General features: G+C 35.8%; 1 protein-coding gene across 1 annotated transcript in view; it reads right to left on the bottom strand.

The window, feature by feature from the left end:
- Window positions 1-23,224, bottom strand: part of LOC110289830 (ankyrin repeat domain-containing protein 36A-like) — a 179,688-nt gene that overhangs the window by 107,486 nt on the left and 48,978 nt on the right. The window contains exons 26-37 of the mRNA XM_021156225.2: window positions 22,680-22,728; window positions 21,690-21,739; window positions 20,498-20,579; window positions 18,851-18,879; window positions 18,686-18,758; window positions 16,662-16,735; window positions 14,450-14,546; window positions 13,021-13,091; window positions 10,750-10,843; window positions 8,388-8,458; window positions 5,679-5,775; window positions 1,209-1,273 (exon numbers count right to left, since the gene is read on the bottom strand). Coding sequence (XP_021011884.2) covers window positions 1,209-1,273; window positions 5,679-5,775; window positions 8,388-8,458; window positions 10,750-10,843; window positions 13,021-13,091; window positions 14,450-14,546; window positions 16,662-16,735; window positions 18,686-18,758; window positions 18,851-18,879; window positions 20,498-20,579; window positions 21,690-21,739; window positions 22,680-22,728 — 852 coding nt within the window. The remainder of the gene's footprint in view (window positions 1-1,208; window positions 1,274-5,678; window positions 5,776-8,387; window positions 8,459-10,749; window positions 10,844-13,020; window positions 13,092-14,449; window positions 14,547-16,661; window positions 16,736-18,685; window positions 18,759-18,850; window positions 18,880-20,497; window positions 20,580-21,689; window positions 21,740-22,679; window positions 22,729-23,224) is intronic.

Here is a 23,224-nt window from a genome sequence, read left to right as displayed (position 1 = left end):
GGACTTTTGGGATAGCATTGGAAATGTAAATGAAATAAATACCCAATTAAAAAAAAGAATTTAGTGAAAAATCTTAATATCTCATGATAATAATATTAACAATAAGAAAATAGGTTGGATTAAATAAATTTTATTTTGGACCACATTTAGATAAATTTCTGTGAACATAAGAGAGGATATGCAACATAAACACCACCTCGTGAGAACGTCGAGGGAGGAATGAGAGGCCAGCCTACTAAGCAGCACAAGAATTCATTCAGTGTCTGACATGCACCAGGAACCCGTCTGCACAATTTTTTATCTGTCCCTTCTGAGTATGAAGATGACTGAGTATATTCATCCCATCCCTGCTTCTTGGTCACTCACTAGTTAGAAGAGACACCTGAGTTGCAGATGTGACCCACTGCATTCTGGTAAGTGGGCCTTTCTCCTATTCATTGGTAAAGCTAACATTACCTCAGTTTTTAGGGTATAGCTTAAATATTACACACAATTGACTGTAACTACAGGGGATCCCACTCCAAGTCCAACCAACTATAGTTACAGGCTGTCTTGGTAGTAAAGGGTCCTTTACTTTATTTGTGTGAAGCATGTATTTAAACTATAAGTGTTTATACCTTACTATACACTCATCTACCTCTGCCATGGGTGCTAATTTGAGTTATCACCTATTTAATATCTACCATGCAATAGATAGGAAATAATAATAGTATGTTCAAAGTCAAAACATTTGAAACATAGCATAGAACATCTCAAGTCTATTCAGAATTTTAAAATGGCACATGGATACTAAACGTTTTCTAAAAATGAAATCTGCTTAGATGTGTGATGAATCAATCATCTTTACTAAGACCATCAGCATGTCTACTAATAGCAGAGTGTAGTAACTATATAAAATTTGTCAATCTATAGCCCTTAAGTGAAGATAAATCAGCAAGGTACACTTATGTGTGAGCACAAACATGCCTCCATGCTAAAAATGCATATGCGTTCACAGGGCACTGCAGTTGTGTGGCCCTGCATTCTATATTATCATATGGAGTCTTCTGGGTTGATCTGAACAATGACGATGATTTAAGAACTCCTTAATTAAACAAATTGTGGAATAATGAGGAATGTAATTTTATTTGTTATAAATAAATGTTATATTAGCTAAATGAACAAAATCCATATTAAATGTTAAATAAGGTCCTTTAATATTTACATACCAGTGACTCCACACTTTCATGGCTCTCATGCCTTCTGAGATTTTCTATGGGTGTCACTTCGTTGCCTGGTAATAATAATGATGGAGAGGAATATTTAAATACAATAAAATATAACAAAATGACACATAGGATGAACACGTTTGAAAATACTGTCCAAACTTAGCTAAAATAAAAATAAACTTTTATCCCTTCCATAAAATGTTTTTAGTTACAATTAATCTTTTATTGAAGATGTAATTTTTTGAGAGACACCTGTAATGATAGAACATCTTTTTACATAAATGAAAATATATACATATTATGCATGTACATGGAATTTGTACAACTGTAATTTGCTCTGAGTACAAGGAATATAATGATTTCAAAGATTCACTCAGAAATGTATTCACTCAACTTAAATGTGCAGATGCTAAGAAAAAGCATTCAACTTTAATGTAAACTGCTCTCTTTGTCAAAAAAAAAAAAAAAAGGAAATCACTTGTGACTGACTAAATGGCTCAACACGTAAAGACACTTGCCACCCAGCCTAATCACCTGACTTCAGTCCCAGGGAAGGAGAGTACTGACTTCTCAGCTTGGCATCTGACCTCCACACAAGAGCCATAGCATGCCCATATACACACATAAGTGGCATACACAAGAGGAGGAAGAGGAAAGAAAGGTTTAAGCAACAGTACTTTCATCATCAAAAATGACTGCTTTCTCCATGTCTGAGCACAGATACACTCAAAAAGGTTGTGTACACTTTTTGACATCATCCTTGCTCTTTTTAGAGTCATCCTGCCGTCTGATGTCCTCACTGACAACTGGGGACCTTGGGGCTGACTTGGGCTCACTGGCCAGCCAGCTTAGCTTAAACAAAAACCTCCATATTCTGGTAAAAGAAACTGTCCCCCAAACAAGATGTGACAAGACCTGAGGTTGACATTGGCTTCCTCACAACTGTTCACGTGTGCACAGAAAGTATGCACAGATTAAACCATGCTGACCCAGAAAAGAGTGTACTAGCTGATTTTGTTTGTCCACTTGACACTAACTGGAGTTATCACAGAGAAAGGCGCCTCTCTTGAGGAAATGCCTCCATGGGATCCAGCTGTAAGGCATTTTCTCAATTAGTGATGAAGGGGGAGGACCCAGCCCATTGTGGGTGGTGTTATCCCTGGGCTGGTAGTCTTGGGTTCTCTTAGTGAACAGGCTGAGCAAGACAGGAGAAACAGGCCAGTAAGTAAGTAACATTACCTCCATGGCCTTTGCATCAGCTTCTACCTCAATGTTCCTGACCTGTGTCAATTCCAGTTCTGACTTCCTTTGGTGACGAACAGCAATATGGACATGTAAGCTGAACAAACCCTTTCCTCCCCAACTTGCTTTGTTGTCATGGTGTTTCATTGCAGCAATAGAAACCATGACTAAGTCAGACAGCATGAATAAAAATAAAATAAAACGTGTTATCATTTAGTCATCAGATCTATGTAAGTAGGTGCAGTTCAACCCATTACAGCAATTCTGACTTTAGAAATGGATACTTTAATTGTCTTGTCCTGAAAAAATGAAGTTGGTTTCATGTATTGTGTTGGTCTTTTAGGAATCTTTTTAAATGAAGCAATGACATAATCAAGTGGTACTCAGTTTTAAAATGCTTGTTGCTTTTGTAGTAGCACTTGAATAATTAGGTTTTAATGACTAAAACCTGGTCAAAAAACCTGGTAATGAATTCACAATTCTAGCACTTCCTTCTGCTTCCCAAAACCTATGAGTGAGGCTTCAGAGCTTTTGCTTTGTCGATGTTTGTGTGTGTGTGTGTGTGTGTGTGTGTGTGTGTGTGTGTGTGTGCGTGTTCAAAGTCAATGTCCTGTGGTGTTCTCAGAAAATATACTTCTAGTTTGTTTGTTGAGATGGGGATTCTTACTGGTCTGGATCTGGCAAGACTGGCTGAGTAGTGACTTTCTTTATTTACATTTCAAATGTTATCCATTTTCTTGGTTTCCTCCCCAAAAACCCCTATCCCATCCCCTCTCCCCCTGCTCACCAACCCACCCACTCCCACTTCCCTGTCCTAGCATTCTCCTACTCTGGGGCACCAAATCTTTTCAGGACCAAGAGTCTCTCTTCCCATAGATGTCCAACAAGGCCATCTCTGCTACATATGCAGCTAGAGCCATGGGTCCCTCCATGTGTACTATTTGGTTGATGGATAAGTCCCTGGGAGCTCCGTGGATACTGGTTGGTTCATATTGTTGTTCCACCTATGGATCTGCAAGCTCCTTCAGCTCCTTTGGTCCTTTCTCTAGCTCCTCCACTGGGGACCTTGTGCTCAGTCCATTGGTTGGTTGAGGGCATCCACCTCTGTATTTGTCAAGCACCGTCAGAGCCTCTAAGGAGACAGCTATATCAGACTCCTTTCAGCAACAAGCACTTGTTGGCATCCACAATAGTGTCTGGTTTGGTGACTGTATATGGGATGGATCCCCAGATGGGGCAGAATGAGGTACAGAGCTAAGAAAAAGACTCAACTGAGGAATACCGAAAAGCTGAAAAGCACCTAAAGAAACGTTCAACATCCTTAGTTATCAGGGAAATGTAAATCAAAATGACCCTGAGATTCCACCTCACACCAGTCAGAATGGCTAAGATCAAAAATTCAGGTGACACCAGATGATGGCGAGGATGTGGAGAAAGAGGAACACTCCTCCACTTCTGGTGGGATTGCAAGCTGATATAACCACTCTGGAAATCAGTTTGATGGTTCCTTAGAAAATTGGACATAGTACTACTGGAGGACCCAGCTATACCATATCTGGGCATATACCCAGAAGGTGCTCCAACATGTAATAAGGACACATGCTCCACAATGTTCTTAGCAGCCTTATTTATAATCGCCAGAAGGTGAAAAGAACCCAGATGTTCCTCAACAGAGGAATGGATACAGAAAATATGGTACATTTACACAATGGAGTACTACTCAGCTATTAAAACAACAACTTCATGAAATTCTTAGGCAAATGGATGGAACTGGAAAATATCATCCTGAGTGAGGTAACCCAATTGCAAAAGAACACATATGGTATACACTCATTGATAAACGGATATTAGCCCAGAAGCTCAGAATAACCAAGATATAAGTCACAGACCAAATGAAGCTCAAGAAGAAGGAAGACTAAAGTATGAATATTTTGGTCCTTCTTAGAAGGGGGAACAAAATACCCATGGGAGGAGATGCAGAGACAAAGTGTGGAGCAGAGAATGAGGCAGTGACTTTTAGTAACTTCTTGTCTGTACCTCTCAGGATCTGGTATTGCAAGGAGTTAACACCTGTCCCACTCTTTATACTTGTATTGTGCTGATTAAGTTTGGGTTGATGCAATCAGAACAACAGAATACATTATATCATGGACAATTAATAGGCTGACCCCAATAGGAAATTAAAATATTCTATTCTTTCTCACTTTGGAACATTTGTCTTTCCTTTCGTTGTGATGTATCACACAGCCACCCAATGATTCTTTACAGAGATTATAGGTGACTGCCTCAGAAACTATTTACTTGCTGACAGGTCTATTGATTAATCAGTGGCAAATACAGAATTCCAGAGCTGCTAATTTCCAATGTCAATTTTGTCATGGTGATTCAACCAATTTGAGAATCTGTGATCAATAGGCAATCACTTTCATAATTTGATTAATCTCAATTTACCCTTTAAAAATCTTTTTGACTACATGTCTACAACATTAAAGTTGAAGAAGATATCATATATTTCCAAGTAAATATTTGATTTTACCTTAGTGGATCTGACCCTCTCACAACTCACCCTGTGTTTCTCTCTCTCTCTCTCTCTCTCTCTCTCTCTCTCTCTCTCTCTCTCTCTCTCTCTCGTTCTCATATGGTATTGCACATGGCACTATTTTGAGTTGAAGCTCAGTGTAAGGCATTCATTTCTAATTCTGTAGAAATGACTGCCTATGTTTTCTTTTATCTTAGGAGCATCACACCGGTCTGTGTGATGGCAAACCACAATGAATAATCCTGTTCCACGAAGGAAGAGAGGAGGCATGGGAATGTGTGTGCTTCTGTTGCCTCTGCAGGGTGAACTAAGAGACAAGCATCTTTTATTTTTTTAAATAATTTTGTATCCTTGCATTTATTTCTCAAAGACTCTCAGTATTTTACAAACACCTTTACACACCCTCCTCAGTTTATGTGACTTCCTATACTAAATACAGTTCCTGAAATTCATCACATGTATCCTTTCTATTTCCCTGGAACCAACTCCTAAGATACTATGACATTTTGTCATCTATCTAGCAATTTCAGCTGTGTTGTGTCACACTCAAGAGAGTGCATTATACACATTATTACAATTTTCTTACTGTATGAGACATAGGTAAATACATTTGTGTGCCAGCATGCATTAGCCTTCCTGGTTTATATAAACATTTCTTTAAAGGTTGCTCATAAAAATATGGAATTTACCTTTCGATTTTTCTCTTGCCATATTTTCTCCAGGATGATCTCTGCTTCTAGTCAAAGGACTCATATCTACCCTCTGTGGCAGAGGAGCTGAGAAAGTCTGTTTAAAAATTAATATTTAAAAATATCAGTGGCAAAGCATAACTTTCTCCCTTCTATAGCTCTGAATATGACAGCTGAGGAGAGTAGGTATTGGAATCTTGTCATTGAAGCAGGCTGCATATCTAAACCAAGTAACTTTCATCTTCACATGGTCACTAACAATGAAAACCAACATGGAAGCCCAGCAAAACACTGTGATAAAACCAAGAGTGGTTTTAAATATATGTCAATTAGGAATGATTTGATTATTTGTTAGTAATTGTGGGAATGAATGACTATGGTATTGCATATGTCCACATAAGAAACTATTCCTTATTTATTATGAAAATAAATGCCCAAATTAGTTTACATTATTTTCAAATTGAAGTCACCACCACAAATGTGTTCAACTCCCACTTATAACAAAACAACTCAGACATGAATACAATTAGGAGCATTATACAACCAAAAACAAAGATTCAGAAAAACTAACTATCGTCATTAAAAAAATAAGAAAATAAAAATGTGTCTCCTTCGATATCCTGGTGGTAACATAGCATGGTCACCTTAGCCTTACAATAAAAATGATAACAAAAGTTAAAATGTATACTACCATATTAAATCTCATGTCAAACCTCTAAATTAAATCATATTCCCTTTTCATTGATGGAGGAATTGGTGCTAACATGGTCATGTGAAATCAATACTCTGGTATGACCTTGTTTCATGGCCTCTTCTTTTTAAATTCAAATTTCAACACCTGTCCAATTCCATCCACTTATTCTATATTTATGATATATTACATAAAAATGCACAAGACCCTTTATTTTTACAGGCTTCCTGTATTTAATATTTAGAGGTTGTGCTTTCTTGTACCTCATTAATGAATGTCACTTGGTAATGCCAATGACAAAGAAATGAAGTTGTGAGCAGGAAGATACTTCAGAGTACCAAATTCAACAATCACCTCCCAGAAGAATAAGTGGATATTTGTAAGCACAGAAAACTGAAATTCACTCTCATTAGTACAAGGGATGGATGGATGGATGGATGGATGGATGGATGGATGGATGGATACAGAACAAAATTAATCTGTTAATACTTTAAAAAAGATGGTACTTTGAAAAGACGATATAGACTGAGAAGTGATTTGATTATCTGCTTATTCATGAGACTATATTTGGATCTTAACTCTTTAGTATGTCATGAACTCTTTAGTATGTCATGAAGTTTATGTAGAGAGACATATAGATATATAGATATTTAGGCAATTTTCAAAGGTGATGTTTACTTTTAAATACAAGAAGATTCTCAGAATATTCTCATTATAATGAACTAAAGTATTTGTGTAAGTACTGAATCAAACTGTGATCCAGTATTAGATAGAATAATCTAACCTGTTATTTTATTTTCCAATGCTATTTCAATAGACCAAAGTGTTAAATAAGAATCGTCACTTTACATATTTGTATGTCCAAGGCTTTATTGATGAAAACAACAGCTATACAAGCTATTGAACATGAAGGCGTTTGGCTGGTGCCTACATAAAATCTTCACTCATAAATTCTAGCATGCTTGGTACAGAAAGGTATTCTGCAAGCTATCAAAGGAGAAATGCAAACACCAACCTAGCCACAAACCATTTCATCAACAATAGTGTCCTGCTTGAAAGATACACCAGTGTAATGGTGGTACAAATCTTGTGGGAATAAACAATCAATATCTGATTTGACTTAAAGCTTACTCCAAGAGATAGAATCCAGACCCAACACTGCTTGAATGTCCAAAAACCAAGAATTAGATAGCCTAGGAATCTAGAGTAAAACCAAACACTACGGTGCTGTATTTTTTTTTTTTTTAAGTATCAATAAACTGATTCCTAATGACATTCTGCTTTTACTCATAGATCAGTGCTTGGCCCAGCCATCATCAGAGAAGCTTCCTCCTGCAGCAGATGGGAACAAACACAGAGATTCATAGCCAGACAAAATGTAAAGACTGAAAGACCTGGAAACACACAGCCCTAAATGGGATCTTTCCATCAAATCCTCTCAGGCCTCAGGGAATTTGGCAGAAGAGGAGCCAGAAACAGTGTAACAGTCAGATGGGATGGAGGGACAGGATCAATACATGTATGAACCACAGAGATTGAGGCCTGCATAGGTCTGCTCAGGTCATTTGCACATACATTATGGTTTTCAGGTTAGTGTTTAATGACTATGTGAGCCTCTGTTTCTTGTGTCTTATCTTGGACTCTTTTCTTTCTGATTGCTTGGTTTATGTAATTTCAATGTGTTAATTTTTGTTTTGTGTTATTTTATTGTATTCTCCCTTAGAAGCCTGTTTGATTCTGACAAATGTCAGAAGGCTGTAGCTTCTGATGTTCCCAGAAGACAGTGTCACAGCAAATGCCATGATCCTCTGGCTCTTACAATTTTTCTAACCATGCTTCTACAATGATTCCTGAACCTTAGGTCCAGATGGAAATGTGAGAGACAGAAAGGGAGTGGATCCAGATGTATGAGGGGAGGTGGGAAGGAAATGAAAAGAGCAGAGTGAAGGAAAACTAGGATATATTATGTGAGAAAAAAAAATCTGTCTTTATAAGAGGAAAAATAAGTAACTGCATACCCATGAGTGGTCGCTCATGCTGCTTTCACTTTGGCTTTGCTCTTCTCGTGACGTTGTTCCTTTGACTCCTGCTGGTAAAGGCAGATATTTAATTAAAATGAGCTATAGTGAGGTGGTAGGTGAAATGAAGTCTTCATAAATGAAGAGAAAAGTTTACACTAATTTAAAATTTAAAAATATACTTTTATCTTCTGGGCCAATGGGTTAATTTCCCTTAATCTTTGTTTGAAGAAGTAATCTGTATTAAATAGTTGTAATTTTGTAAAACTTGATAAATATAGACAGAGAAATGGATCACACAGAAAAACCCAAGTTGGTTCAAGCTGAAAGAATAAAATGATCACAATGTTAGAAATCTGAACCTAAAAGATTCATCTACAAATCCATCAGTTCAGCATCAATGAACAAACCTTAATATGCCACCAATGAATTCAGAGTTACAGTGCTCATTGCTTTTAATATCACACTATCTGAATATCTCAGTATCTGGAAAACATGCATTTTAATCAGCAAAACTAACTTTATCTAAATAAAAAATTTAAAATATTATTACAATTACATTGTTTTTCTCTTTCCTTGCTTTCCTCCAAACCCCACCAGTATACCCAACTTGCTTTCTTTCAAATACAAGGTCATTTTTCTTTAATTATTGTTACATACATATACATGACTATGTATACATGCATGTGTATGGGTGCATGTTTGTATTATTCCCATACACATAAATGCAGCCAGCTTATTCTGTGTAAGGTTATCTTTATGTATGCTTCCAGGGCTGATCATTTGGTATTGCGTAACAAAGTGTGTTCTTCCCTGGAATAAGGAAGGCTGCTGCTCCCACTCTCAGCCTTCCTTATTCCTCATGGGCCATTGTGTAGTGCTGAGAACTCATGTGCTTTCCCCAATCCACATCAGCAAGTCTGTTGGTGTTGACCTTGGTCAGTTCCTGTTTCAGCAGCCTTGTTTGTGAGACTTCCTGGGTGTAGCTTCTGACATTCCCAGAAGACACAGTGTCATAGCAAATGCCATGATCCTCTGGCTCTTACAATGTTTCTAACCACTCTTCTGCAATGATCTCTGAACCGTAGGTCCATATCGAAATGATTGTTTTTGTCACTATATGTGAAGACAGAAATATTTTAGAAGTTTTTAATCTAAGTCCTTAAAAACTGCCTTCTCTCTGTGAAGATTCATCCTACTATCTAAAGTTGTTACTGAAGAGAAGACAGGATGCCACAGGATCTCTTCAGTATGACTTAGAGTCTAGGTCTCTACATTTAACCAAGGAAAGTAAAGCATTTTTACAGATTAATATAAATATTTCTTTATGTCCTTCCAACAAGGAGGAAGGAAAAGCAATGAAAAATGTTGCTTTTTGTCTGACACAGCTAGGTACCAGATCCATTTATTATAGACTGACTAATAAAGTACCTTGTCTTTCATTTTTTAAAATTTCTTCACTTTCATACACTTCCCTGTAAAGTCTGGCCTTGGTTATTATTTATTTCCTGTGCTCAAAAGTTACTGCTCATGACCTATCTGCTCTGTATTTCATTTTGTTTTGCTACTCCTCTGATATTAGGATACCTGGAAATCTATTCAAATTTATTCAATACCTGCTTAAGAATAATCAATTTCCAGTTTTGCAGAAGTGAATGACATATTTTCCTTATGACTACTTCTCTTTGAAAGTTGTTTGTAAGAATGCCATACATATATACAATGTATTTTGATATATCTGCCACTGACTCCCTCTCCAGCTCCTACAGGCACACCCTTTCCCAAGTTCATGCCCTTTACTTTCTTTTATAGCCCATAGAGTCAAGTTATTGCTGCCTATATGCACATGAGTACTGATCCATCCAGCAGACCATGCACAACCTACCAAGTACTACACATCTGAACAAAAGTATTCTCCCTCTCACAGTAGCCATCAATCCCCAATTCATGTGTGATGTTAACTGGCTTGATGTCATGTAGAACTCCTACAAGCAACTACAGCTACTGTGACTCATGTGCAACGGCTCTTTCATGTCCAGAAGACACAGTTTTAGAGCAGTCCTCCCTGACCTGGCTCTCATGGATTTTCTGTCCCCTCTTCAGTAATGTTCCTTGAGCCTTGGGAAGTTGATATTTTTGTTCCATTCATATTGTTCTTACCGTAACTCAACTTCTCTTCCAATTTAAAATACATAAAACAGTGAATTTCTTTGGCTACTAGAATGTATCAGGTGCCCTGGTTTAGAAGGAATATTCCCATTGATAGATTTCTTTTGACAGAACTTGGAATTGGATTCAATTATCTACTGCTGAGATACCTCCTCAGTCTCAATAATGGGTTTTAAATTAATACAGGCCTTACCAGTCCTTCCTGTGGCCATAGTTTGTGTTTGTTGGTCTGGTATCCTCTGTAAATAACCCAAAATCTTCTTTAATCCATATGTCTCAGAGATACTCTGTTAGGAGGGATATCAAAACTGATTTTCACTAAATCTCACTCTCTTATGGGGCACAAGTGAGTTTCTTATTGAAAAAGAATGATACGAAAATTGAGAAAGGAATGTATTTGTATCTTCATCATTTCAGTAGAGAACCTCATATAGGTAACCTATATCAAGTTTTTTTTCTTATGATCTACGGCTACTGATTACATTAAACTAAATGGAGAACCATCACATATGTAATAGTAGCTATCAGAAATATGTCAACAGTGAGAAAGTGTGATCACTAAACTCCACATGCATTCCCCAGACAAATAAAAGGGTAGTTTTAAACATATATTGTAAAGAGAAATACCTTCTAAAGCATCACCTGTCAATAAAAAAGCTGATGGCCAATGAGCTGAGGCAGTAAATAGGAGGTGGGACACTGGCAGGAAGAGAGAGGATTCTGGGAAATAGAGTATAAGAAGAGAGATGCAGGGGGATATGCTGAGTGAGATGCTGGAAGAGATGATGAGGAGACATGAAGGAAGAGGCAGACTGGGACTGAAGGAGAGGTAACTAACCAATAGTTAGACAGAATGGTTTGGACAGGTTAAATAAGTTACAAGCTAGTTGAGGATGAGCCAAAACTTATGGCTTAGGCATTCAATAATAAATAGTCTCAGAGTCATTATTGATGGGAACTAAGTGGCCAGAAGGAAAAATGGATTTTTTTTTACAATATACTGAAAAAGATTGATCTAAGGATACTTGCTATAACAGAATATTAATAAATAGAAATAATTTAAATGATAAATATATTGAAAGAAGAGGAGGTTATGCAAGCTTTGGTTGTATTCTAAGTTGCATATGTTAAGAAAATTATACTGAGTTTCTTCTATACAAGCAGGGACTAGAAAACTTAAGTATTAATTGTAAATATTTAAATAATAAGAAAATATCAGAATGAAAATTAGAATGTAATAAAGAGAATTAGTGTTAGACTGTGTTGTATAATAGACAAATATCAGTATCAATAATACTGTGTTCCAATTGAAGGAGAACTTCAAAAGTGTAAAGCAAGCTTCAGTAAGAAGAGGAGCGTAAGAGTATTGTGAAGTATAGCAGCTGCTCATTTGCCTATTTTTAAATCTGTACATTACAAGGACAACAGTGACAAAACTATGCGTGTCTTTCTTTACATCTCAGTAATTCCCAAATCTAATAATGAATAGTGATCCATTGTAGTCTGTGTCCTACATAGCACGCTCCAAGTGATTAACTTGACTGATGGTCTCATTATAAAGCTGATCTTTAATTTCATACTCAGAGAGATCTACTCTGGCTAGACAATGGCTATACCGTAAATGTTATTGTTTTCTACTGAAGCACATATTCTGAATTACAAGTGTATTCTATTCGTTTGTTTTATTCTCCTGTGACAATGTCATAGAACCTTACATGTAATATTATATGCTTGCCTCTCTATCATATAGAATGGGAAAAATATATGCAATTTCAAAATCTATAAAGCACCTGATTACCTCAAGTCTTAATGAGAATATTCTCATAACATGTTTATTAAAAATTTTTGGAAATGTGAATTGTTTGTAGTAGTGGGCACCAATATGAAATTATATGAAGTTCATCATAATTTTCACTAAGAACATAACTATTTTTGACATTTCCTGTTTGATTCAGTGAAAATAGACCATTCATAAATATTTTTATATACTCATAACAAAATGTTACAGTCTGCAAGTGGACATTCTCTCAATGGGTATTGTTACTTAACTTCTGAATCACTCAGACTGAAGAAGCCATGAAAAGTCAAATCTTTAATCATTGAAGTGGTCACATTCTGTATGAATCCAACTTGCCGGTTACCATATTGTCTCAACTATAATGTTAATTGATTTCTTATCAGATATGATTTTTATCTTCATATTTTATCATAGTAAGACAGTTGTACAAGTGGAAGCACAGGGGAGCATTGGGTATGTGGTAGCAAATTCAAGCATCATGTTAAGCTCTAGGGTAATTCAGACTCTGAAAATATCCTAAAAAAATATCACAATATAAATATTTTAAATCTAAATAGTAAGTGGCGATCAATCATTCTATACAGTAATCAGAAATTACACTTCATTAACCTATTCTACATTGTTGAAACATATCAAATTATAGCATAAATATACAGGTCTACATACAGAAGCCTGGGTACATTCTCTGCCATTGTCACTTTCTTTCTCTTCTCTTGATGTCAGGTCAGCCGCTGGTTCTGTTGGTAATGGCATATGTTAACTATACTATAATGAAACATTGACTAAAACTGTAGTCACAATAAACACCAAAGCTTCAAAGTGCTAATAATAAAACTTTGATCTTATTGTCTTAACTAAACACTAAACTACCATTAATACTTGAATATTTACTCAGTGTATAATTAGTTAAGTTATTACACACAATCTCAATACATAAAGATATTTGATGTTAATATATTTAAGGAATGTAATTCCTAAGATTCACTTACAAAGTTGTGAGCTGAACATATATGAACAAATCCTTTGCTATAAAAAAATTTAAATGTGCTAGGAACATTCTACTTCATAGTGCACTCTCTGACTAACTACTAACAGATACAGCCCTGGAGCCAAAACACGCAAACAGTAAAAAGTGATTACCGTTTGCATTTATATATGTAGCATATGCATGCACACATGCAACAATAACAATGAGAGGAATGGAGGGGCAATGTGACATATTCTATTTCAATTTAAAGCATCTTTAAAATGTCCTGAGTTACTTTTGTGAAAATGACTATTCCGCTTTCCTTATACGTGGAAAAATGTTTGGAATTTTCTGGAACATTTTACTTTTGAGACCAGGTTGCTAAGGCAAATCTTCATTCATTGTGACTATGTTTTCTAGGAAAATGAATGTGCTCTGACTGTAATGTAAAATGTCTTCAGCTGTTTGAATGCTCTGTCCAGTGCTTCTGGCATTGGTTAGGGGAGGTGATGAATGCTTTAGGAGTTGGAGCCTTGCTGGATGAAGTAGATCGCTGGCATGGGGGCAGGCCTTGAGACTTTGTAGCCCATTGCCACTTCATGCTCAACCTTGTGAGATTTTATGACCTCTGGTTTTTCTCTCTCAATGGAGGGAATGAAGGCACTACAGATCACATGGAATTTCTGGCCAGGTTTAGGCATTACAACATTCCTTTTAATAGTCTTCTCTCAACACTATACAATCTCTCCTTCTTTAAAAAAAAAAAAAACGATTATTTTGCATGTTCCAGTATATTCTCCAGCATTGGTTCCCTCAAGCATGTTCGCCAGCATTCACTTCCTCTCACATACACTGCTCACCACCTTTTTTTTGTCATTAATTTCTCCTCTTCACTATGGTTCAATATCCTTTAATCCTGAAACAACTAAATCTTTATTTAATAAACCAACTGGGTGAGTGACATTCTCATTTGCAAGCCTTGTAGAATATGGAGACACAATTCTTATACTGCTGACTCTTTTTTCATTACTCTATATTTAATAGTCACATTTCTTTGGAGAGTAGTATATGTTTAACTGTATGATTAAAATACCTTTTCAAATGACTTTCAAGAAAATATAGCGCTACCTTTCATTTGTCCTGTTGCTGTATTTTGTCCTTGTAGATGTGAACTTACAGCTAAATAACCATTCTCCTCCTTCCGTGGAATATATTTAAATATAGTCTGAAAAAATTAACATAAAATGATATGCATAAGATGTGTGGGCTTATTTTAAAAGAAAAACATAAGAGGATTTTTTGAAAAGAGGCAGCTTCAAACTCTCAAACAGCAATTTAATCTGACTACAGGATTCTATCCACACCTCTAATTTATTGCAGCTGCTAATGCTATCAGTAGTATTTATAAAAACCTTTTCCTTCATATGAATAATTACCATAACTCCAAGTTTAGTGTACCTGTTTTTCTGTCCTGTCAGTGTGCCACATGACCTTATCTGGTACAGTCAATGTATAGCTGCATATCATACAGTACATACTCAACACCACAAACATCTAAATCCTAGACATTTAAATCATCAGCAGGAACACTGAGGCCAGTGAGAATGTATCTACAGCATATATTGCATAGAATTGTCTACAAGTGGGAAACTTACATAGTTACATAGTTTTAACATAAACTACTATAGTGGTCAATGAAGTCAGAACATGACATCCTTAGCAACATTTTCTGACTTATTCTGTTGAAAATAAAGTTTGAAAGCTGTTTTTTTATACCCTAACACCAAAATGCCCCTCTCTGAAAGCCATTATTCTCTGATAGGCTATTAATTTTCAAACTGCTATTGATTTCATGACCTCAGATTTTTCTCCCTCAATGGAGGGAATGAAGGGCACTGAGGTCACATGGAAGATTTCAACCTTTAAATCTGGAAATAAAAATTTTGAACTGCTGCTGCTGATCAACTCTTAACAGTCACCCACTTGGAGAAGAGTGAGACTAGAAAATGTGCAGGATAATGGATGCCTCTGGGAATTATAGTAGTAAGTGAGGTGATCCAAAGGAGAAAAAATAAGGACTGCATGTGCGCCCTCACAAGCAGATTCTGGCCTATAATGTATACATGTAGATATGTACAAAGGTGTATATGTGGATAATGTCTAAATATTTAGAAAACAGACATAGAAAGGATAACTGTAAATGACAACAAAGGATAGTGTCGTAAGCAAAAGCACACAAGATGCCTGAAAGCACATAGGGAGTCCTACATTGCTGTTTAACTCTACCACAGTGGGTGTTTGTTTTCCAGACAGATCATATTGTAATCGGGGGCATGTCTGCATTCTGGCTGGATCATGTTTGGATGTGATCCCTCCCCAGAAGAGCCATCTTACTGGATTAAAAATCCTCTATGGTTTTGAGTTAGTTTTCTTCTGTTTGGTTTTATTTTCCCAGTGGTAGACATATGAGCGCAATTCATGGTATTCTCAAGTAGAAAGTGCCATTTTTGGAACTGTAGAAGAATCTGACATATGTTATTCTTTGCCACATGATTTTGAAAATTGCTTACTCTTTCTCATTCCATTGACTGTTAGCACACTAGGAACCAGAAATGACTAGTATGAGTACATTTGACACAATGACTCACATAGAAAAAGTGATTTTAAAAAGTGTGTTTCTTATGGGGAAGGGTTTTGTAACCTGAATTTTTCCTTCTTTTTATAACTACCTCAAATCATTCTACTATACTATTATTTAATATGGAAATTATATTGCTACACACAAAGTAAGTCTGTAATTTTTTAAATGAAGGGTGGTATTTTACTATGAAACCAAACACATTTGAAGCATCCTATGGGAACTAAAGAAGATAAAAATGTTTTATAATTAAATACTAAATTATAATAAATTATTCTATAAGATAACCTGAAATACAATTTAACATTCCTTCACCTTATTATTAGTTTTAAAAAGGGCCTTACTTAGGTGGGAAGATGGCTCAATGGACTGGATTTGCAATAATCAGAACTTGAGTTGAAGCCCCACGGACCAACATAAAAATGTAGGCACAATGTTGCAGTGTATGCTAGCACTGGGGAAGAGGAGACAATCAGGGGACCTTGGGGAAGCCAGTCCAAGGTCAGAAAAGGAATCTGTCTTAACAAAAGTGTGAAGAATGATGGAGGAGGACACTTAAAATTGACCTCAAACCTTTGTTACCAAGTGTACACACAGGCCTATGCAGGTACACAAACAAATGGACATATGAACACACACACACACACACACACACACACCTCAGCATTAAGTGTACAATTCAAAATTTAAATAATTACATACCAATGGTGAATTAATTGTACTATCACTGTGACTTTTTTCATTTTCTGTTGATGTCACTTCTGAATCTGAATTTGCTAAAAAAAAAGTATAGATTTAGAGAAAATAAATTATAATGAATTTATTAATAGAATTATAGCATTTATAATAACAGACAATTCTAAATGAATAATAGTGAGATTGTATGAAGAGTTTAGTTGGCATAAATGTTAGCTGAATAACTTCCTCTGTCGAATATTGTTCTAATTATGCAAAAGCTGCATATGACACTTGAATGGACATCAAAAACCACCATCACTAATGCAACCACTCTCCAAAAGAGATCAAAGCTGGAGGTTGGCTCAAGAATAACTGAGAAGCAAATGGATTCACTCTTTTCTTTTCTACCCCATGCCAGTATCCCTTAAACTACCTGGTAACTATTTTACCTTGTGAAAAGTATTGCTCAGTGACTCTATCAGTCAACACCCTACTCCTTACCGTCCAACATGCCCTCATACAACCTTTGGGCAAGTATCTTGTCTTCTTTCTGCTCAGATTTTTATGTGAGACCCCAAGATTTGGTTATCTTTCTCCAACAGGTACTACTAAGCACCATTTTAATTGAGGGATGTCATGGTTTTTCTAGAGTATTTTTATTTACTTATTAAAGTTTCAATAACTTTCTTAATCATTTATCCATTACACTCTGAAGGGGAGGCATCAATTCTTTCAATTACTTTGTTTTGAGTCCCTGTTTATTCCACCCAATAAGTGATTATTGATTCCATCCCCATGTTCTAAAAAGTGAGAACAAACAAAAAAATATCAAAATGTTTTTTCTAGAAATAATGCCTTATCCAACACATAGAGCAGCAGGGTCACAATCATTAGAGAGACAGTTCCAGTGGCCTAAGGAACTGAAACACTGCTCAGTAGTAAAATTACAGTTATAAGTAGCAAAGAAAATAAATTTATGGTTGGGAGTCACTACAACATGAGGAATTATATTAAAGGGTCTCAGTGTTAGGACGATTGAGAGCCACTAACATAGAGAATGAGCATAAATACAGAGAGTATGCAAATAAAAGGCTAGATTATGAAAGGACTTCACTAGGGAAGTGAAATATGCAGCACATTCACACGTGCGTGCACGGACACACACACATACACACCACTGAATAAAAACATCAACGCAGGAAAACATAATATTTACAAAGTAGTATATTGCATGATTTGTTATTACATGCGTGGTTCTATGACCAATAGAGGACAATACAGATCCATAAGTTAGAACACAGATTAGATGCAGATAACTAAGACAATGGTGCACACATAGAATTAAGATGGACATGCTTGTAAAGATGCAAGATTTTCCTGTTTGCTCAGGACAGCTTAAATATTAGGGATAAAGTGAAACTCATTTATTTATTCATAAAGATTATATTTCATTTTAAGTAGTATATATTGTTTTATTGTTACTATTTAGATGTCATTAGTAATAATGATCTATATTTAATTGAATTGAATTTTAAAACAAATGATCTTTACTGATTTACAAACTCTTGAGAAGTTAGTTGGTATACAACATTATATCTAGGAAACTCATATTTTATCATACTGAAGTGAAATCTATGGGAATGTATTTATGTCCAGTAGAATCATAATGGAAATTCTTAAAATGCAATGTTGTGAGTTGTTCAAGGAGGCTAAAGGGAAATTTGTTCTCAGTCTTCTTAAGAGATAGATAACAGTGTACAATTGTAAAATGTTAAGAAACCTTATTTAAGACTATCATAATTAACTTCTGTTGACCCCAGAAATCATCCAAGAGAGAAATCACATGGTTCTTAATCAAAATGTGAATTATTTCAGTTGAAACTTACAATTTTGAAAGATTTCTCACTGCAAAAAATGTGATGCTAATGATGGGAATTGGGTCATTTATATCCAATAGTTTCGTCAGTATAGAGGCAAAAAGGAAACGTCATCACCCTTCCCAATAGTTCAAGCTGCTTCTCCAGAATGACTTTGGTCACAAAAGTTACCTGATGTTAATGTCTGCACATCTGCCATTCCTAATGCAGTTTTAGGATCCAAGTCGCTCATTTCAATGGTGGGCTGCAAGTGTTGTAAACAAAATACTTAGTGCTCATTGTATACTGCACACATGGTGCACTTACTGATCCTTTAAGAACATATCAAGCAATTACCTTAAAGAGAGGATACTTCTTTGGAGATTCTAAATACCAAAGAGACAAAACATTTTTACATAAATATGTCAAAAACAGACCTATGCAACTGAACCTTGATGCTAATTTTATGAATAACTAAATAAATGATTTAGCTTCTCACAGTCAATATTACACTTATCTGAAATGCAGGAAGCTGTCATAATCTAACAGTTAAATAAAAATTTTTTGTACATTAAAACTGGGGGGAGCATAGATTTCTTTTTGAGTGTGTTGCTTCTTGTTTTGTTTTGTTTGAGAATTTTAATTATTTGTTTTCTATACGTTAAAGAAATATCCTGCAGTGAAATAAGTTTTTAGCTTTATTAAAACATGAAACTAAGATTTTCAATGACAGATCTTTATGACTGCAATCAGAGTTACTGAAATATTAAGAGGAAATACACAAAAGAAGTCATGATGGTTGATATAGAGAAATATGATAGCTGATCAAACCTAACCCTTGAGATGGCATCTGAACTCTCAGGAATAATACTAGAATGGAAGAGAATAAATACTTCACAGAATACCTTTGAGAAATTTACACCACATTCTTCAATCTGCCCTGTAATTCAGGAATTGCATAGCGGTGATGAGTCTTACAGAGCATGAGTCGTTTAATATCAAGAAAGCGGTTCTCAACTATTCATTATAGAATAATAATTAATAAAATCAGTTTATTTTGCATGCACTTGTGTGGTATCTCTATGGCCCATTTTCCTTCGAATTTAGATGCCTTAAATTCTATTAGCTGGGACGTGGTGGTGCACAATCCCAGCACTTAGAGCAAGAGGCAGGCAGACCTCTGTGAGCTCTTGGCCAGCCTAGTCTATTGTGAGTGACGGGACAGCCAGGGCTACCCAGAAAACTGTTATTTTGGAAAACAAAAACCAAACCAAACCAAACCAGACAAAAAGAAAAATAAATTTATTGATCTATTCATGTGAAAAGAAAATAAATCCAAAGTAGAGAATATTCTAATCACATTGATCAGCACACACTGTATTAAAAATTTTTTTCAACTAAAATTTTAAAAGGAAATTTTAAATAGAAGGAAGTAACATACACGAGTTCAGAATTGAAATGTGGTTATCAAAAGTGAACTGAACTTTCACTCAATGGTTAGGTTTTAACAACTTGCTGTGTTTTGAGTCAGGGCAATATTGACCTTGAAAAACAATTTTAGTATCTGAGAAATGAGCTTGTGTTTTGCATACAATATTTCATTGGTTTGAAATATCATGGCATCCTTTAAAGGAAAAAGACTATTTCCTCATCTAAAAATAACAACCTCAAAAACAGTAGGAGAATTTTATTTAAATTAATCCTTGAGCATGCAAGGTTAATCAGCCTTCTACTCTGATAATTCAAAGGTGTGAGGAACAGAATTGAGTGCTTGCTATTCACACCAAGTCCAGTTTATCTCTCTGTCTGTCTTTTTCTGTCTCTGTCCCTCTCTTTTTCTTTCTCCCTCACTCTCTCCCTCCCTCGTTTCTTCCCTCTCTCCTTCCCTCCCAAAGCTCCCGAAGCAACAGTAATAGTATTCTTTGACTTCTATCATATATCAGTTTTTCTACTTTAAGCAACTGTTCCACCCGTGCGTTTTTACATGATGTATATAGTTCTTACCTTTAATGTGCTTATCTCCTGATTGATCTGCAGCAACATGTAAATGGTCAATACCTTTCTTGGAAAGACACTCAAATACACGCTGTTAAGGTAAGCATCAAAACTTATTTACACCAGTGTTCCTTAATGATTTTCAAAGATATCTGAACTTTCTATTCTAGAAACAGATTTGAAATTTAAAAAACAAAACAAAACAAAAAACGTATAAAAATCAGAATCATTTGAACCAAGAACCTCATATATGCTATTAGATTAAATTTATCTTCATATGGCTAGTGGCTATGAGACCTGACCAGGGAAGGTTATATGACACCAAGTAGCAAAATATTATCAGATGTGATGGTTTCAGTAAGAAGTGAATAGAGCAGTTTACTAGGCCAAACCAAAACTTAGAGAATATTCACAAAACCACCCTTGTAAAAGTGTTCAAAGGTACTAGTGCTACAGGGCATTGTTAATACTCAGAATGATAAAACTACTTCAGAAGAATAAAGTGTGCAGCACCCGGAGATCTCACAGTACAGAGTACTGCAAATATACAGTGCATACACCTGAGAAACAGATATTGTAACCTTGTATTTAATACAATAAAGGCTATGCTGTTTAAAGAAACTAAATATATTTGGATACTACTTGAAAGAGCCAAATATTATCACATACTGACACTTCACCTCTGTGCTGAGACCACTATCTGGGAGTTCCTTTTATGTAGGACATCATTACAACCCTTTCTACAAAGGTCCCATGGAATGTGGGATTGCTGTATATCTGTAATTCTAAACTCATTGTTCCCATAAAGGAAAAATAATCTGCTTTGTTTTTTAAATTATTGTACAGGTCATATGAAACCAAAATTTTACACATTCACATACACATAATGATACATATGCACACATGCACACATATATACACATACACACATATATACATAAACACACATCCACATGCAACATACATATATACACACATAAACATACACACAAATATAATGCATGCACATATACACACATTTTTTGTTCATGAATTTTTCCTTTCCTGTCTACATTTGACTCATAACTTGCAGCCCCAGTAATCAGTTTCTTAAGTTTCATGACCCAAAACATTATGTTGCAATTTTCTTTCTAAATTGTGTTAGGATTTTACACACTTCATACAAGAATTTTTTCAAGAACAAAATCAGCATTGAACAAACCTCAGAGTCATCCCTTGAATCTTCTAATTTCTGTAATATGGACATCTTATCTATACAATGCAGTCACAGAAAATTTATGAGAATATTAAAATTAAATATATATACTTGTATATATTTCACGTACAGTTTCTTTCCATTTTGATATTTTTATAATTTACTAATATTTTTAAAATGAGACAAAATTTTAGACAATTGTGTATTTTCAGGAAGACATTTTTCCCATGTGTTTATCTATGTATTTTTTAATTCACTTTAAATCCTGATCACAGCTCCCTCTCCTCCAAGATCCTGTCACACAGTCCCTTCCCCCAACCCTCCTCCTCCTCCTCTGAGAAGGGGGAGGCCCCCTTGCACATTAAGTCATCGCAGAACTAGTTTCATCCTCTCCCACAGAGTCCAGACAAGGCAATCCAATTAGGGAACTAGGATCCACAGGCAGGCATCAGAGTCAGGAATGACCCTCTCCCCCCACCCCCAACTATAGTTGTTGTAGGAGCCTAGCATTACTGTCCACTGAGAGGCTCCACCCAGCATCTGGCTGCAACAGATGAGAGACTCGTGACCAAACATCAGACAGAACTCTCGGAGTCTTGTGGTAGAATTGGAAGGATTGAGGGACCCAAAGGTTATAGGGACTCCACAAGAAAACCAACAGAGTCAAGTAGCCCTTGGGGACTCCCAGAGACTGAAACACCAACCAGGAAAGCATTTTTACAGTAGGAATTGAGTAAGAGGAAAATATTTAAAAGAAGTGATGCTGGGAAAAAGAATTTTATAAGCAACAATTACTCCCTTGAGAAATGAATATATTTTTAATCATTAAAAACTAAATATACTTGTAAACAAAAGTGATGTTTATTTGGGAACATGCACACTGTTAGTAGTGTTTGAGCATTGAACAATCTTCATGCATATCTTCAAGCATATCACTGTTGTTAGTGTTATCCCCACTATTACCATCAGTGAGACTGTCATTATTCAATTGCTTACAAGGACTCCTTTGGCTTCTTTTCCCCACTGGCTGCTCTGGTGCTTCTTCCTGTCATGAAAAACAAAGAAAACATAACCTCAGAAATGATATTTCTTCATTAATTCCTAACTATTCATTCCCTGTTACCAGTCACTAAGGTAAACATTTATAGTCTTTCAAGTTATAGGTACAATCCTGTGAGAAGCTGAAGATAAAAGAAATTAAGCTATGGCCATACTAATCACTGCTATGGTTCGTATATGCTGCAGCATAGTAGGGTTAGTAACTGCTTCTGTCCCTTTGGGGCTTGTGTACTATTTTCTGGTACCATGGAACCTAGACAGCAATAGTGGCACTCACATGTTGATGGTAACCAACAGCTATTTGACTGAACTCAAAGTCCCATTCAAAAGAAGGGAAATTATATGAGTGCATGTTTATCAATATTAGCCAATAGAAAAGAAGTTATCATCAGGGAAATGCAAATCAAAACAACCCTGAGATTCCACCTCACACCAGTCAGAATGGCTAAGATCAAAAATTCAGGTGACAGCAGATGCTGGCG

Source organism: Mus caroli, chromosome 2 (assembly GCF_900094665.2).
Source record: "Mus caroli chromosome 2, CAROLI_EIJ_v1.1, whole genome shotgun sequence".
Lineage (NCBI taxonomy): Eukaryota > Metazoa > Chordata > Mammalia > Rodentia > Muridae > Mus > Mus caroli.
Note: the sequence above shows the minus strand (reverse complement) of the source record. Positions and strands in the feature narration are given on the sequence as shown.